At 37.5% G+C, this 17313-nt stretch overlaps 1 protein-coding gene across 2 annotated transcripts in view; it reads left to right on the top strand.

Annotated features, from left to right (window-relative positions):
* Window positions 1–11085, top strand: part of sptbn5 (spectrin, beta, non-erythrocytic 5) — an 82297-nt gene extending 71212 nt beyond the window's left edge. For both annotated transcript variants that reach the window (XM_036594207.1, XM_036594208.1), the window contains 12 exons: window positions 1244–1461; window positions 1546–1735; window positions 3605–3781; window positions 3946–4053; window positions 5553–6329; window positions 6426–6491; window positions 6635–6718; window positions 6893–6984; window positions 7367–7480; window positions 9451–9554; window positions 9646–9750; window positions 10644–11085. In XM_036594207.1, coding sequence (XP_036450100.1) covers window positions 1244–1461; window positions 1546–1735; window positions 3605–3781; window positions 3946–4053; window positions 5553–6329; window positions 6426–6491; window positions 6635–6718; window positions 6893–6984; window positions 7367–7480; window positions 9451–9554; window positions 9646–9750; window positions 10644–10777 — 2169 coding nt within the window. In that variant the 3' untranslated portion in view covers window positions 10778–11085. The remainder of the gene's footprint in view (window positions 1–1243; window positions 1462–1545; window positions 1736–3604; window positions 3782–3945; window positions 4054–5552; window positions 6330–6425; window positions 6492–6634; window positions 6719–6892; window positions 6985–7366; window positions 7481–9450; window positions 9555–9645; window positions 9751–10643) is intronic.
* The last annotated feature ends 6228 nt before the right edge of the window (window positions 11086–17313 follow it).

Genomic DNA, 17313 nt, shown 5'->3' with positions numbered 1-17313 from the left:
GGCCAATGTTGGCATTGACTATAAGAGCCACAAAGATAACAAGTGTGTAGAAATTACAGGACAATTTTGTTTGGTGTTTGCAGACAGCTAAAGGTTACAAGTTACTGGAACTAACTAGCCAGTTAACTAGTTTTTCTTTAAGATCACATAGCTCAATGAGTCTCTTGCCCTTAACTTTTTGTCTTAATAGTGTATTATGCGGAAGTAAATCCTGATCACTTTGTAGTGTAATAGCTTTGGGGGGCAAAGGCCATATTACCTGTGAAGAGCTGTTCTTTTTGCCTCGATGCCTTGATCTGGTCGACAGCTGGGACCTCAGTCTTTCTTGGGTTCAGTAAATTTTTACTTAGGTTTTTGTTTGATGGTGGCTCAAAAAGGGCAATGATGATTTTTTTAAAAAAGTAATTAAATAAAGATACCATCAGTATCACTGATCTGGACTCAAATGGCATGATAACAGAGAGAGCAACCTACACACCAACAGAGAGTGATTTTCTTATTTTTCCTTCCTCTCCTAACAATGTGACCTTCAATTATCCTCAAACAAGCAAACTCCACCTGGAAGTCAGGGCCTTTTCCTGTAACTAACACTCATTTTCTAGGGAAGCCCATTCCTGCCAGGTAGAGGAGAAAAGAATTGCCTGGTTTTGTTTTTTCCTTCTCTGTTTTTTGCAAATGTCAAATACCTGTCAAACATGTTACTAATGAATTATCTTTACAAACTTTTAACTTAATGTAATAATGGGATGCTATGTCAAAATAGCTTATTTTCTCAAAATTAAGACTCATTATCTTGAAATATTGATGTACTATGTCCCAAATTATCCCAAAATAATGACTAACTCTCTTGAAATTTAATTTTTATAAAATAGTATTGCATAATACTAAGTCAAAATTTAGAGAAAATAAGTAATTATTTTGAGATACTAAGTTGAAATTTTGAGGTACTTCTGCAAGAAACAGAGAAGGCGGCAATGTTTTTTTTTCCTAGCAGAAATGAGCTTTAATAATCTGATCTTCCTTAGCCTCCTAACAGTGTGACTTGTCATGTAAATACAAGATAAATATCATTTAAATTATTACTTTGAACAAAGTTTACAAACCAAAACTTTTCTGCGTTCTTGTTAAGTTGAGTTTTTGCCGATGTTCTTTAAAGCCTGTCCAACCTAACAAGTTGCTATGAAAGAATGCATTTGTGGTTGAACCATGTATAGGTCAGTTTCCTGCAATTTCTTTTCCCCAGAGAGATTTGGCTGTAATAGAGAAGGACGTGCAGCGCCGGCAGGAAGAGGGCAGAGCTCTGGTCAGACGGTATCCCCAGGTGAGGGTGAGTGTGTCTGATAGCCTGCAGGACGTGGAGGAAAGCTGGGCCAGTCTCCTGGAGAAGGCCAGCCAGCGCAAACACAGGCTGCAGCAGGCTGAAGCTGTCCAGAGATATCTTACAGACTGGAGAGAGCTCATGCAAGTCACTGTTATTTTTTACACTCATATTTTTGGAATGTTATATGCCATCAGATCTGTCAGATATTCTTGATGTCTCCACAGGGCGTGGCTCAAAGAGTCGTTATCTCTGGTGACAGGGGAGGGACTTAGAGGTGAGGTCAAAGACTTGACACAGCTAATCAAAAGGCACGAGGAGTATCATACCCAGATTGACCGGCAGCTTGTTAAGTCAGAGACGGTGAAAAACGAAGGGAGACGTCTAATACATGAAGGAAACTTCATGAGTCAAGAGGTATAAAAACAACTACAAACAATATAACGTTACACAGACCTTTTAAATTGATATATTACGAAATTTTAGGTTGAACAGACCACAAATTAAGCCTTTTTTGAAGCAGGATACACAGGGTCTGTGGAAAAGCTCATAACCTCTGAAACAAACTATTTAAGAAAAATACCATTTTTATGCAAAGTGTAAATGCACAGTTACTTTATTTGAGCAACTTAAAATAGAGAAAAATGTGGCAAAGTTGGATACCCTTCCAGTTGAAAGACCCTTAGAAATCAATTTGACCTAGACCTTAATTGACTTATTAGGACTGGTTAGGCAGATCAAAAGTTGTTATATGTTCTTGTGAGCAATTAACAATTCCAGAGCATAATAATTTCACTGACTCTTCAAACGTGCTAACACTCAACAACAATGAGCTCCTCCAAGGTGCTGGCTGAGGATCTGAAAATGAATCGAATTGATATCTACAGAGCAGAGGAAGGCTTTTGAAAGATATCAAAGCACAACCAGCTTTCGACTGTCCGAAATGGCAGCTAAGGGAAACTGTGGTAGTCAAAAAAGATCTGGAAGAACAAGAAAATGCTGAGACAACACTGCTTGAATGCTGACCAAGAAGGCAAAGCAAAACCCACATATGACCACAAAGGACCTGCAGGAGAGTTTAGCTGACACAGTAACCTAACCTTTAGGCAAAATTGCCAATTACAAAACATATGCATATACAGTCCAAAAACTCCTCCATCCTGAACTATAAGCCTGTAAAAATGGGTCAAACATAGCCTTTCAGTGCACAAAAAATGTGCTTGCAGTTCTGATGTATGTAGCTGTTAGTATTTCATCTTTTTATTTTGCACAGTAGTGAACAGTGTTTTTATAATTTTGTATTTTGCTATTTGCTTAAAGGAAGGGAGAGATTTCTGTTTACATATCCAAAAAAAGTGTACTTGCGCCACATCCGTTAAGAGGCACACTATTTCAATAATACTTTATCGCTTTTCATATCGTCATTGTGATATCCGACATATCGATACATCACATTTCATGTCAGCATTACACAGTCCTAATTTGCGTGGATGAAAGCATAATCTGTAATCTTATCACAAAAGTCAACCTCCAAAGTATACAAAACAACATAAAATCCAGAGGCATTTTGATTAAGTAAAAAAAGAACTCTTTGGCTGCAATCGCCAAAGGTATATTTGGAATAAAAAGGAACAGAATTTGATGAAAAGAACACCTTTCATGGGGATGGATTTATAATACTTTTGTGTTGTGTGGGAGCCAGTGGCACAGGAAACCTATTGCATGGGTAGATGGAAGGATGGATTCCCCTAAATATCAGGACATTCTAAAGGCACATGGGGCACAGTCAGTCAAGAAACCAGTGCTGAAATAAGGCTGGCTTCTACAACAATTATCCAAAACTTACCTTAAAATGCATCATGAACTACATCAAGAAATGCAGGCTGAAGACTTTGGAAAGACCTTCACACTCCCCTGATTTGAAAATCATTGAAAAACTGTGGATAGATATTAAACATGCTGTGCATGCAGTATCCCAGAAATATTGCAAAACTAGAAGGTTTGTGCAAGGAAGTGTGAGTGAAAAAGTCCTAAAACAAGAACAGAAAGACTTCTAGCGGATTAGCTGTGATATCTGTGAAAGGGAGTGTTACTAAGTACTAACTTATTAGGGTGTGCAAACTTTTGCTGCTATCACTATTTATTTTCTCTATTTTTTTTGAAGGTGATCAAATATAAAGTAATTGAGCGTTAACATTTGCAAAGCAATGTTTTTTTTTAAATAATTTGCTGCAGAGGTTGTGTGTACTTCTTTTCATTTGTATTACGTGTGCATGTGTTTTACAGTTGGAGGATCGTCTAGCAGAGCTCCAGGAGCTGGAGGCGCAAGTTCTGCAGGGCTGGGCTGAGAGGAGGGATATGTATCAGGAGGAGTTGGAGCTGCAACAGCTTCAGAGAGAGCTGGAGCAAGCTGAACACTGGCTGAATACGTATGAGAGTGCGCTCAGTGCAGAGGACTATGGGGTGAGGACAGACACATTTACATTCCTCAGCAGAAATTTTGTACAAATGTAGTGACATCATGATTTTTTCCAAAACTGTTGTAAGTGTATGTGTGTTTGTAAGAGATGGTGTTTTGGTTAACAGTTTAAGAGATTATCAATCTAAAACTGTTCTTTGTCTTTAAGGACTCTGTTTCAGATGTTCTGGAGCTGATGAAGAAACAGGAGGATCTGGAAGCCATGATTCAAGCTCAGAGTGAACGATTTAACACCTTACATGAGAAAAAAACACAGGTAAAGGGGTCAATGCCCATCAAAACTATCATTACTCGTAAAATTTACTGCATTTCAGTTGAGGGAAATGATGTGTAACCAGTTTTGAAATCACATAAGCATAATTTGTCATTATCAGCAGCTTAGATTTGTAGCCCACTTCATTGGAAATGTATGTTTATATTGTGTGTGTATATATAGTAAATTTATATATACTTACACTGACCATACATCTCCTTGTATCTACACTCATTGTCCATTTTATCAGCTACACTTACTGTATAGGAACTTTTACAATTACAGACTGTAGTGCATCTGTTTCTCTGCATACTTTGTTAGCCTCCTTTTACCCTGTTCTTCATTAGACAGGACCCCCACAGGACCACCACAGAGCAGATGTTATGAACATAGACATAAAAAAGTGTCTGGTGTATATTTATAATTTTTTATCAAAATGTCATAGCTGATAAGCTGTGGAACAGTTTATAATACGTTTTTTTTTTCTTCTGTAGACCCTTATTATGACAAATAGTGTTGATACTGGCATGTATTATGACCATTCAGTGCAAGAACACTATATTAGAAAAGATATGTTCTTTACCAGCATGAAGATATGACAAATGCATTATTTTTAGTTTAACTGAATTTCTGTATTATTGTAAGGTGGAAAGTACACTGTTAGAGCCCATGTGTCAAACATGAGGCCCGCTGGCCAGATCAGGCCAGTCATACAATCCTATATGGCCCACAAAAGTATTTTAATTTTCTTTTAATATTAGGCCATTTCACAATGCAGTGCACTACAGTCCCCAGCATGCACTGCAGCGTAATGTGCTCTGACTCTCCTACTGCAACAACAGTCTTTGGGACAGTGATTACACCTCAATTCTACACAGTCCTTCGCAATTCCACACCAGTCATATCACCAAAATGCATTTCAGCTGCAGTTCAACCAATATAAACACTTAACATTAGCTCAGCAGTTCAGAAAATGAGCCCAAGTCTTAATGAACTTGCAGTTCATCAAGTTCATTAAATTTTGAAATTTTTGTCAAGCGGCCAAAATCACATAAGCATAGGTCTACTATAAGTATCTGTATTTTACTATTTTACTGCTGAAGTTTTTGCATATTTTGAATAAACAATGGCCAGTTCAGGTTACAGCACAACATTAATTAAAGATGACCCACAGCCCACAGATTTGATAAGATTTTTTAATATGGCCCTGTTACTGGTTCAGTTTGACACCCCTGCCTTCGAGTCTATTCTGCAACACATACTAGCAGTTTTTAGTCTGGTTACTATTTACTGATTACAGAAAAGTTACTATGTTGCTGCAATACTGGCTTCTTTCATGGAATTCCAAATGCACACTGCAAAACCATTTGTGAGAATCAAAACGTATGTGTCAAAGGTTTAGGCTCACTTGAAAAGAGACTCATTTAGTTTTCATATTCTTGGAGTTGGATACAATAGTGTTTAAATGTCACTTAACATCATAATGAACTATGGTCTCTCAGAGACAGCAGAAGATGCAAGAGATTTACGGAGGTGACACTGGCTCCAGGAGAAAGCCTGTCCGTGTGACTTCTCTTAAGAGAAAGCCGTCAGATCATCCTGTTTCAGCCTCTCGACCGTCAATAACCAACCCCATCCTGAGAAGGAACAGCAGTGGCAGAAGCGATGGTTCATCTTTGACCTCCCAGGTTTCCACAGAGTCTTCAGTCTTGAAGAGAAACAGCAGTGGCAAGGGTGATGATTCCTCTGCGGTTCCTCGAGTGGCGTCTGTATTCAGGAGGAGCACCAGTACTAACAATACCATGACCAAGATTCCCACTGCATCCTCTCACTTTTCTGAAAGACAAAACTCAAAAGAAAATTCCTTGCCGTCTTTTACTGCCAGCGCTGTTTATAGATCCCACATACTCCCCAACTCAAAAGAATGCAACCAGACTTTCATGCTTGAAGATGAAGTAGATGCCCCTGGACAAACAGATATAGCCTACAAACCTTCCTCACCTGACACTTTTAAGCCAAATATCGCCCCTAGGAAGGTCAGATCACCAAGTCCAAAGGAAGAGATTGAGGAAGAACTACCAACATCCATATCTCCTGAACCATCTTCTGTAGTCACCCCTGGGACAGCTGAAGCTACAATCACTGCTTCTTCAGTGAGTGACCTTCCTCCATCTCCACCACCATCTCCACTCACTCAGAGTAAATTAACTGAGGAAACTGAAGAATTGACTGAGGAAACCTCTGCTGATCCTCCAGTATCAACTGCTGTAGCTACCAAGGTGAATCTTTCACAACCTTGTGCACCCAGCCAGTAAAAGACTTTGTTTTGTGTTTACGTAAATTATTTTTACTCTTTTTACTTTCGTTTTCTTTAGGTGAGAGCAGATTTTGTTAGAATGGAGGGAGCACTGGAGATCAAACTGAAACAAGGAGGAATTAAAGTAAGCTTTACAACTGATGCCACATGCAGATGGTTGCAAAGTCCTTTAGGGTACATTAGGACTAATTTTGTTATAGGTACTTTTGAAATAATTACAGCCAACATGATTTCATGGTGAAATTTTGATGTGTTGATATGGATTAGGGTGTAGATCACTGGGAGACTGTTTATGCACAACTGGAAGAAGAAACACTGAATCTGTTTAAAGACCAGGATGCTGCCTCTGAGGTATTGCATAACCTTTGGACATGCACAGAGTCACATTCACAGTTACATGTCAGATTACAGATCATAATTTTTGTCTATAGTCAAAGCTTCCAAACCCCCATTTAAGAGATTACAATAAAAGTGTTAGAAACAAAATGTTAAACTTATGTTACATGCATGTCTAATTCTTTATAGAGTTGTACCCGCTGGCCCCCTATTGCTATGGCTGGAGCAATTTGTAAAGATAACCCATACTACAGGAGAAAAAACTACACTTTCAAACTTATGTGAGTATGTTTAATGACTGTTCTCGTGTCATTGTTAGCATTGCTTTCCAATTACTAGTATTTTCAGGATTCAGTGCAACATCAGTTTGTTCTGGAAGATACTTGTTTATAGGTAAAAATATGTGTGATCCCCTTCTAAGGAATTTTTACATTTATTACATTAGTACATTGATGAATTACATACATGAGCCAAAATTTATGGACAGATGCTGTCACGTAAGCGAGTTTTCAATAGCTAAAAATAATCCACTTCAATCCAGAGGCAGTCAAAAGAGCACCAGATTCAGATGTTTTAACGCCAATAACTGGGACTGGTGAAACTCAGAATGCTTCAATAAGTAGAAGGAAATATTTAACTCTATTGTTGTTTTTCCTGCTTAAGACTTAATGACGACAGTCACTACCTGTTTGCCGCCTCTTCCCAAGAGGAACAGCAGCAGTGGCTGGAGGAGCTACAGAGCTGCACTGGTCAAAGAAACTCATCAGAGAGTACTGGGTAAACAAACAAATGTAGACTTGCCATTTTGAGCCACATTTTCTATATAATATGAATGTGTACATGATATATTTTACAGTATTGAATTAAGTTAATCACTTGCTCATGTTGGGTGATGCCATCAAAACTGTCATCACAAAAAAGTCCAACCGATATATTGGCTGACCAATTATATGGGCTGATATTAAGGTTTCATGGATTTATCAGTGTATACCAGTGAGCCTTTAGTAGAGATGGCCCCTATCTGATACTGGGTATCAGTATTGATCTAATATTGGTAGAAACTGCTGGTTCAGATAAGTTGAGGGAAGAAAAAAGGGAAGGGAAAAAAATCATGGAACGAATCTAGCCTGAAATAGCATGCAGTCACATTGTGTGATGTGATGTTAGTTGTGTGTTGCTTCCTGTGGGGTAGTAGAGTGTTGGAGTAGTTTGAACATGATATACTACTTTTAGATGCTCATCTTAAGAGAAATGCTTTAATTAAAAATAGTTAATTTTAAAGCCTAGTAGATTTTCAAGAAGAAATATCAGATTGGTATTCAGTAAGTCAATATCAGTATTGGTATTGGAAAAAAATGGTATTATGCCATCTCTGGTCCTTGGGAAAGATTAAATTTGCCTACTTCAAACATTATGAGACTGTTAGTTGCTCTGTATGAGAGCACGTTTTCCCATATTTTCATATTGTATTTGATACTTTAAGTTCTGTGTCATCTCTGCAGAGATGTTTGTGAAATCATGTATTAAACAACAAAAAGGTTAAAACAATTAGCTCATTTGTTAGGAGCTGCCAAGTAAGATTTTAAATTTGCTCGTTTGAGAGTTCAGTATAGTGAATTCATGTTACTGACATACTTTAAGAGGAATTTATAAGGTTGTGAATAAGTGGCTTGTTTTATATTATTTGTTTCTAAAACTTATTTACAAAACCTGATATTTGACATTGATGTCAGTCAGTAAAGCATAGTTTAATCAAGCTTGAAATCTGCATACCGTTTGACCAAATAAAATTAGATCATCTACTCCTAAAAATCATTCAGTGTGGTGATAAAATGTTCATACTGGTCAGGCCTTTATCAAACCTGCTGAAACTATGAGATAAACGGTTTGAAATGTACACTTTTAAAAAGATGGTTCTTCAAGGGTTCTTTAGTAAAGACAGTGGTTCTGCATAGAACCATTAACACTCAAACAATTGCATGTTAAATGGTTTTTTGCATGGTGAAATGGATCTTCAGATTGATGGAGAATGTGCTGTATATGGTTCTATATAGAACCTTTTTGAAAGTGGTTCTATATAGCACCAAAAAGGGTTCTGCTGTTGTCAGGATGTCAAACTTGTACACTGTTAGAAATAAAGGTTCTGTGCAGGTATATTTTCCATTCATCAAGGTACAGTGTAAATGTACCCTCAAATGTATAACAATGGTTTTAATGTCAAATTGTGTACCTTAATTTAGTTTTTCCAGGTGAAAAGTACATATTTGTACCTTTTCAAAACCTAATGTTTTAAAACAGAACAATAATATGAACAGCCTGGAGATGAGATGGGGTGTGTGGAGTCAGTACAACTTAGAAAATATAATTTCAATGGATTATGGTATGATTATGTTACCTGACTAAAGGTACTGAGCTGTACCCTTGAGGGCACCACCAAAGTGACAAGAGGGGTAGTGCCTCAGTGACAGTTCCATACCTTTATTTCTGAGAGTACTCTTCTTGGTGCTATATAGAAGCATTTTTGGAAAGGTTCTATACAGGACTTTATACAACACATTCTCATATTCAGTCTGAAGATCGATGATCGATTCACCATGCAAAGAACCATTTAAGTTTGCGAATGGATCTTGTAATGTTCATTGTCTCTGCTAAAGAACCCGTAAAGAATAATCTTTTTTTAAAGTGTTATTTAAATGTTTAACTTGTATTAAATATTATAAAATGTTTTTTTTTTACTGTTTATTCAGTATAAACACTGAAGCAAAAGAAGAGGCAGAAGAGCAGCAGGACTCAAAGTCGGTTGACACATTTTACACTCAAGCCTCCCCTACCGAGCCAGTCCTGAAACAGGGTGAGGAACTGAGGACAGTCTGTTAAAGTGTTTGTGTGTGTGAATGTGTGCGTGTATGCTTTACTAACCAGGGATTCTGAACCAACTACAGATTCTACAGAGAATTTGGAAATAGAGAGGGGGCCGCCTCCCAAACCGCCGCACACATACTACAATATACACCGTTACCCAGATGGAGGAGAGGGCAGAGACTCAGGTGACATTAATAGTGGATCTTCTGTTGTCAGTTCCCACACTTTTGTTCAGAGAAATAAAGGTTTACATCAGTCTAAGCAATGCTTTTGGTGACACCTGAACTCTAGTATCTTTTGTCTTAACAAAAGATCTTCCATGCAGTATGTATTATTGACTCTAGGATGGAGTGAACATTAGGTTGTCATTTTTACACCAATGTCAGTTTATTGGGGTCTGCGACAAGATTTTATTAAAATTCTAATATCAGCTGCATTCCTGTTAATCAAATTCTTTTTTTCCAACTTTCCATATTGTTGCTACCAGAAAAAAAAAAGTTTGTCCTTTTTTGTACATAATTTAAAAATGTCAGCTTCTGTGTCAAAATGTCATGACCAACAGAAATGGTTCCAAAAGATTTAGAATAAAATTTTGTTGCATTAACTTAAGAATATTTTTCCTTCTCCCGCAACATTACTTTTTTGAAGAGACAAGGTTTTGTTCAGACAGCAACAATATGTTAATATGCCTTGCAGTCTTTTTCATGAATGTCCTGAAAAGGATTAATAATCTCTGAGTGAGCAAGCCACCAAATCTCTTAGTGAGCAAGCCACCAAAAATTAGCCACCAAATCTGTTAGTGAGCAAGCCACCAAATATTACAGACTTGATGTTTGAAATGCCTGAAAGGCAAGAAATGACAAAAAGGTAAATGCACTTAAAATTCAATTTGTTTCATTTTCAACAAGAACATTCTGAATGGAATTTTGTTAAGTTGCTGTGTTGCACTGCATTTTGTAAATTTTTTTTCTGAGCCAAGTTTTTGGTATAATTTGACTGGTATATGAACTGTATAACTGGTGAATAGGATTAAATTAGGATTAGATGTGTTAACCTGAGCTGTTTTGTTGATTTTCAGGGTCTTTGAGAGGTCTGCAGAGGAGCCAGCCTCCCTCCCTCCCCTCAACCCTTCCCCCATTGAACAAACAGGAGAGTGGAAACAAAGAAAAGACCAAAAACAAGAATGTCTTCAAGAAATTGTTCAAAATATAATCTGTGCGGTGCTGCACGAATCTCTAAATGGGATGAACATTCTGTGATCGCTAAGCCTCAAATTTTACTTGATTTTAAATCTTTACAGTATGAATCACTCTGAAACAGGATCAGTATATACAGTGTGAAATCACTAGCTTGAATCATGAACATTTAGTCACTTTTCATGGCAGTTGAATTTTAAGCGTTCTTGCACATTTTGCACACTGACTAAAAATACAAATATTTACATTTTTATGTAGTACACTGATGAAACCTGTGATATAAGCATTCACTGTTTTTCCTCATTAAATATTAATGAAATAATAGACTGGATATTATTATGATTATTATCATTATCATTACTAGTATTGGTATTATTATTATTATTATTATTATTATTAGTAGTAGTAGTAGTAGTAGTAGTAGTAGTAGTAGTAGTAGTTAAACTTGGACAGCTGTTGTAACTAACTGCTATCATTCTTCTTCTTCTTCTTCTTCTTCTTCTTCTTCTTATTATTATTAGGAATATAGTAGAATCAAATTGGGCAGCTGTTGTAACTGTAACTGCTATGCTTTTACTTTTCCCCACTTGCTCTCTGGCCAAATGTATTTTATGTATTTATGTATGTACACGTATATATACGATTTTATCCGCATGGACGTTTTAGTCAGATTTATGAAAAACACGCACACTTTTTACTGGTCATAAATCAGAGCGTGGATGTGGATTTGGGACCGCGTGCACGAGCACGTATCTACACCCATATTTACCCATCAAACGTTCAAAAAATAGCCATCCATCGTCTTTTGCCAACAATTGCACATAAAAGAGATAATATTCCAAACACTGTCCATGAGTCCTTACACACTCTTATATACTGTCAACACTAATTCATTTATTACTATTATTATTATTATTAGTAGTAGTAGTAGTATTGTTGTTGTTATTATTATTATTATTATTATTATTATTATAATTTGCGTTAGCTGCAAAAATCTGCTTTCATCTTGTTAAGCGTACAGCCTCTTCAGCGTTTATAGAGAAGGACACACTTCTCAACGTCAAGATTCACTTTCAGAAATATCTTCTCAAATAGCCGTTTGTGTGTGTTTGTGTGACACTCTTCATAAGTTCCATCTTCACTAAATTTCTAGATAAAAGCCGCAGAATCATCATCTCACCCCTTACTCCGTTATTGCGGCCTAAAGCCAAGGATTTGCAGTCTTATCGTCCCATGAATACAAAAATATCAGAATGTTGTTAAAGGGCAATTCTGCCAATGTTTCAAAATCTCTGCATATTTTAAGCGCTGAGATGTAAACCAAGTAATTCAGTAATTTTCTTTACAGTGGTGGTGACAGGAACCAGAAGTCACCATGTCCTCAACACAGTTATAGCCATTTTATTTACTATACAAAACCACAAGTGAACCTACACGTGTCTTCTGACGATGTATACGTTTTCTTTGGGTTCTATTTGCCTTACAGTGCCATGCATGTACCTCTCCGCCATTAATGGATATACAAAATCTATATTTCAGTCCAAAACTTAATCTCAAACTATCGCAAAATAGTGTCTCATCAAGTAGAGTATTTGTAATATTGCAGCAGCTTTCTGTGAGAGAGGCATTAAGCTCTTCGGACATCTGGTTCCTATCACTATTGAACAATGTTGACTTGGTACGTTTCTCTAGAATGAAGCATTTTACTCCACCCTTAAGTTACATTTACATCTTAACGACTGAGTTTTGCAGAAAAGGAGTCCCCTTTAACGCGGTCAGCTACTCTTTTGGTGACGAGAATGTTTCCTTTCCCTTTTATACCTTTTTGAATATAAAGCGCATGAGGTCCTCAGATGGGGACTGTGCTCTGTACTGAGATGCAGTAAAAACGCTGAGGGCGTTTGTAGACCTTTCTGCTGAATGAAGGATGATGAAGAGGACCAGCAGTATTCAGTGTTATAGAAGAAATACACCACACGGTGGCGCCAAAGACTGAAGAAGGCGACGCTCTGTTCTTCGGTATCTAAAGGCTTTTAGATCTTTTAGTCTTTTCGGAAGTTCATCACTGCTCACTGCTGTGTCTGTTTCAGATTAAAATAACACACTTTACTACTGAAATATCACAGCTCGTAAATGGCCAGAATGCATCTAATGGGAGATGGAGTTAAACCTATTTCTGTTTGGGCGAATTCGCCATCTGAATTGGCCGGTTTCATGCAGATCTGAGGCGGAAGATCTCTTTAAGTTGAGGATCGACTCCGGAGTGCAGATCTGAAATGCAGTCGTTGCATGTTACCAGATTCTGAAACATTCGTACACAGCTGACATTTCGTCACACATTTCGAGTGTCTGTTTAAGAGGTCAATTCATTACGGTTATGCTCAGTCCTGTGAACTAGTGTCAAATCTACATCATTATAGCCTAATATACACATTAGAAAAGACCTTTCTTCGATACTAATACTACTAATAATGATGATTCGGTTATTCGTAGTAATATTAATGAATCACCACCACCATTATTATTATTATTATTATTATTATTATTATTATTATCGTGATGTTTGTTTATTTCGCCGGATGGATGTTTACCTCTCCTGAATATTGTGTATATTTGTTAATGTTTATTCCTGATAAAGGTTCATTTAACGCCCACTAACTTGTTTAATTCGTTCACATTGGTTTAAGAGTTTCGTTTTTCAGAGAAATTATATTTATATTGTTTTTCGTATAGACTGAATATACTGATTGTGACTCCACACTCATCGCGGTGTCTGAATAAATATTCTGAAGTGAATTGTGAAATATGTCTCAGGTCTCCGCGCTGTATGGACTGTTCTGTAGTAACGATGTAGTCTTGTTTTTGCCTGTTTCTTTAATACTGAGAATTAAGTGCAGGTAAAACAAAATGAATTGACAGTCGACTTAAATTTGAAATTACTTTGAACGAATTACAGCGCGCTTAATCTGTTAGCAAACTCGAGATGCGCTACACCCCTGAATACGAACATTTTTGTACCACGATTTTTTTTTCTTTCTACGAAGCACATAAAATCGAAATAACGATAGAGACCTTTTCTGGACTTTGATTCTGATTCGCCAATTGGAAAGCAGATTTTTGTTTTTGAGCAATACTGATGAAATCGAATCGATTTTTTTCTAAAACGAGTCCCATTCGTTTAAAAGTATCTAACGTATCTCCCACATACAGGCCTACATAGTTACACTTTCACCTGAATCTAAAGCGTTTAAGCTCGTTATTTTACTACACTTTGACGGCGGTTGCCCGTCTCTGTCCTGCAGATCAGCCTGACCGTCTATTACACTTCATTCAGCTCAGTGGTCATCGGCCTCCATAAAGCCCTTTACTAGGTGAGTCAGGTGCGCGTGAGCGCATGGAGAGTCCGCGCGTGCAGTTTTCCCTGTGTCCACTAGGCGGCGCCGGTACTGCATTGAAACCTCAAACCTGCGTGAACTCAATCGCGCACTGACAGGTTTTTGAGCTGCAGCGTTTCAGCAGACCGATGTCTGTTTATTTAAAGCGTGTGATGAACATTTCACATTTATGCTATCGATTCCTCTAAACAACTTCAAAATAGCAACAAACAGAGCGGGGTTTTTTCTCTTCGCGAGCGAGCATTGCAGTCTAAACATCGCGGGTATTCATGGCTGATAAACGGCGCTTCTGATCAGCATATCTCTCTCACTTAAACAGAAACTGGATTACATTCAGAGACAGGCCTGAAATTACAATGCAATCGTTTATACAGTTGTCCTGTTTTACTGTAAAATAACAATAGCCCCTGACTCAGTGTTGTCGCGATGGCACACATTAGCTCACCCTACAAAACACAGCTATAACTCTTTACAGCAGGCTTATTAGAAATAAGAAATCTGCTGTAGTCTATTTAAATACAGCCGAACTAAATGTAGTGAGATTACACCTGTGCTAATAACATTCACCTGCAATCTCCCTGAAGATACTGCAGATTATATACAGTATATAATATATGTGCAGTATTTTATTAGAAAATATCTTGCAGGAATATTTAGAAACGCATCACAATTTCCATGATAATAATAATAATAATAATAAGAAGAAGAAGAATAAGAAGAAGAAGAAGAAGAATTAAATCCAAACGTTTATTTTTACAGGCTCTAGATCGGTGGGTTAAAATGTTGGCTCGTTTGGAGTCTGTTTGAGCGCACAAGCCCGATTCAGGTAGAAGAGGACGATGGACTGAACGCGTTTTCAGATCGCAGTAAATTACTTGGACGTGTTTAATACAAAAACTAAAACTGGACGGGACTAAAGGCGATCAGTCCTGCTCAGGAAATCACATTTCACAGCTTCATTTTACAGAAGAGAACAGACAGACATTTCTTCAGCTTATTTATTATTATGTATCTTATTATTATCTATCCAGTCGAGTGTCTTTTTTTGGTTTGAAGTAAAAATGATAAAATCAATATCTATCTAAAGCAACATGTGTGCGCAAAGCGGTCATGATTGTTTTACATTTATGTATTGGCCAAAGTTCAAGGGTCAAAGAAAGCTGATCTGTGTCTATTTTGAGGGAGTGCTGATCTATTTTGATTATGTTACACGCTCTGGTGGACTCAGTTACACAAAGAAAAGTGGAGGAAAAGAATTCAGACAGATCCGTAGAGTTTTAATAAACGCGCATTATTGAGGGGTGAAAATGTCAATTCGGAGATATTTGATGATCAAAATGCTGATGCTAAAGCTTCTATTTCTGTCTTAATAAAGTAATCTGGGCTGTTTGAAGAGGCATCACAGGCCACAAAGCAGAATGAGTTTAGAGATTAAACTGGCAGCCTAGAACAGACACTCACTACTTACTCACATACATACAACAACAGTAATAATACCACCAATACTAATATTAATACTGCTGATAAGAATAATAATTATTATTATAATAATGAAGCATTATGTTTGATAATTTAATCATTATTATTATTAGTAGTAGTAGTAGTAGTAGTCGTAGTAGTACTACTATTGGTAGTAATAGCTATACGGTGATTGGTAGTCGAGTTTAATGCTGATCTGTTTTTACATCAAATCCATTTTTTCTCTGTCCAACAGGTGAAATAATACATCATTGGAGCTTCAGAGTGTCGCGCCCTTTTATTATTTGCAGGTGTAGTATAATACAAACTAATGGTGCATGTTTCCAAATTTTAGATGTAATGGGTTTTAGTGGCACTGCAGCCTCAGTTTAGTGTTTATAAATCTTGTGTGTGTGTGTGTATGTGTGTGTGTGTGTGTGTGTGCGTGTGCTCTCCAGTTTGGTTACTCCGCTGAGGTTTGTTTGTTTGTGCGCGCGCTTCGTCTGTGTGGACAATTTGCTGGCGCGCGTGAATATGTGTGTGTATGTGTGTCTGTTGTTCTTGCAGTGAAACCCCCTGCAACGTCTTAAACACACACACACACACACACAGACATACACACACACACCTATGAGAGGCGTTTCATTTGGACTTTAAGCGAAAACATGACGCACAACATGCATTTAGCCGTTAGGTGTGTAACAGGTGTGCTGTGTGTAGGTGAGTCCGTTTTATTGATTTATTTGCTTTAAAATTAAGTGAATCTTATTTATCACTGAATCAGGAAACTTAAACAACTACAGGTGTCATCTGAAATTACAGGATGACAGTCTGTATGAAACGCCTTCACTGGGCTGCATATCAGACTCTGAGAGAAAAGCTCTCCGGTGAGTTTGCTCTTCAAAAAGAGCTCGGAACGACTTGAAGGAGTAAAATGAACAGAGGCGGATTTTTTTTTTTCATGGTCACAACAAAAGTGCTGGATTTCGGCCTCCTGGTGTTCATTTATTCACCAGTTATAACACCTGCAACCCCCTCTTTTCTAACTTTACACAGCTACCGCTCACATTAACGCTAACAATAAACAATTATTAACCTATAAGCTACATTATAGTTTTCCCTCTTATCACTGTTAGAGTTATTATAGCCTGTTTAACAGCTTTGACGTATTTACCGCTATCAGTGGCATTTTTCAGCGTTATTGGAGAGGCTGATTTAGTAGTAACGCGGTTATTACAGTGGCATTTACACAAACTCTATAAATCACCACAGTAGCTACGCCGGTGTTTGGTGGAAACACGCGTTGATGTCAAACAGAGATAAAAGATTTCAGAGGCTAAAGCTAAATGCTACTCATAACAGACACGCACATGATTCACATGTTGACCAACGTCAAATCTCCTTCACTTCTCGCAACATTTCAGCTTCGATAAAAAAAACTGCGTGAAAAATAAAAAAACTACAAAACTATCAGAGTGAAAGTTGTAAAACAGGGCTACACGTTCACGCCGCCTTAGAAAATAACGTCCGTAACAGGAAGTACTACCTCAGTTCGGTGGGATTTAGCTTTGCAGCCCTTTTGCCCCTCACCTCACTCCTCCCCCCACCACCCCCTCCCCAGCGCGGTATGAAAACAAACGTGAAGGCGGATGTGGGTTTGTTGAAAAGCGCTCTAAAAATTATCAAAAAAAGTGAAAGA

This window comes from Colossoma macropomum, unplaced genomic scaffold, assembly GCF_904425465.1.
Source record: "Colossoma macropomum unplaced genomic scaffold, Colossoma_macropomum, whole genome shotgun sequence".
Classification (NCBI taxonomy): domain Eukaryota; kingdom Metazoa; phylum Chordata; class Actinopteri; order Characiformes; family Serrasalmidae; genus Colossoma; species Colossoma macropomum.
The sequence above is the reverse complement of the archived record's forward strand: the minus strand, read 5'-3'. Positions and strand labels throughout refer to the sequence as shown.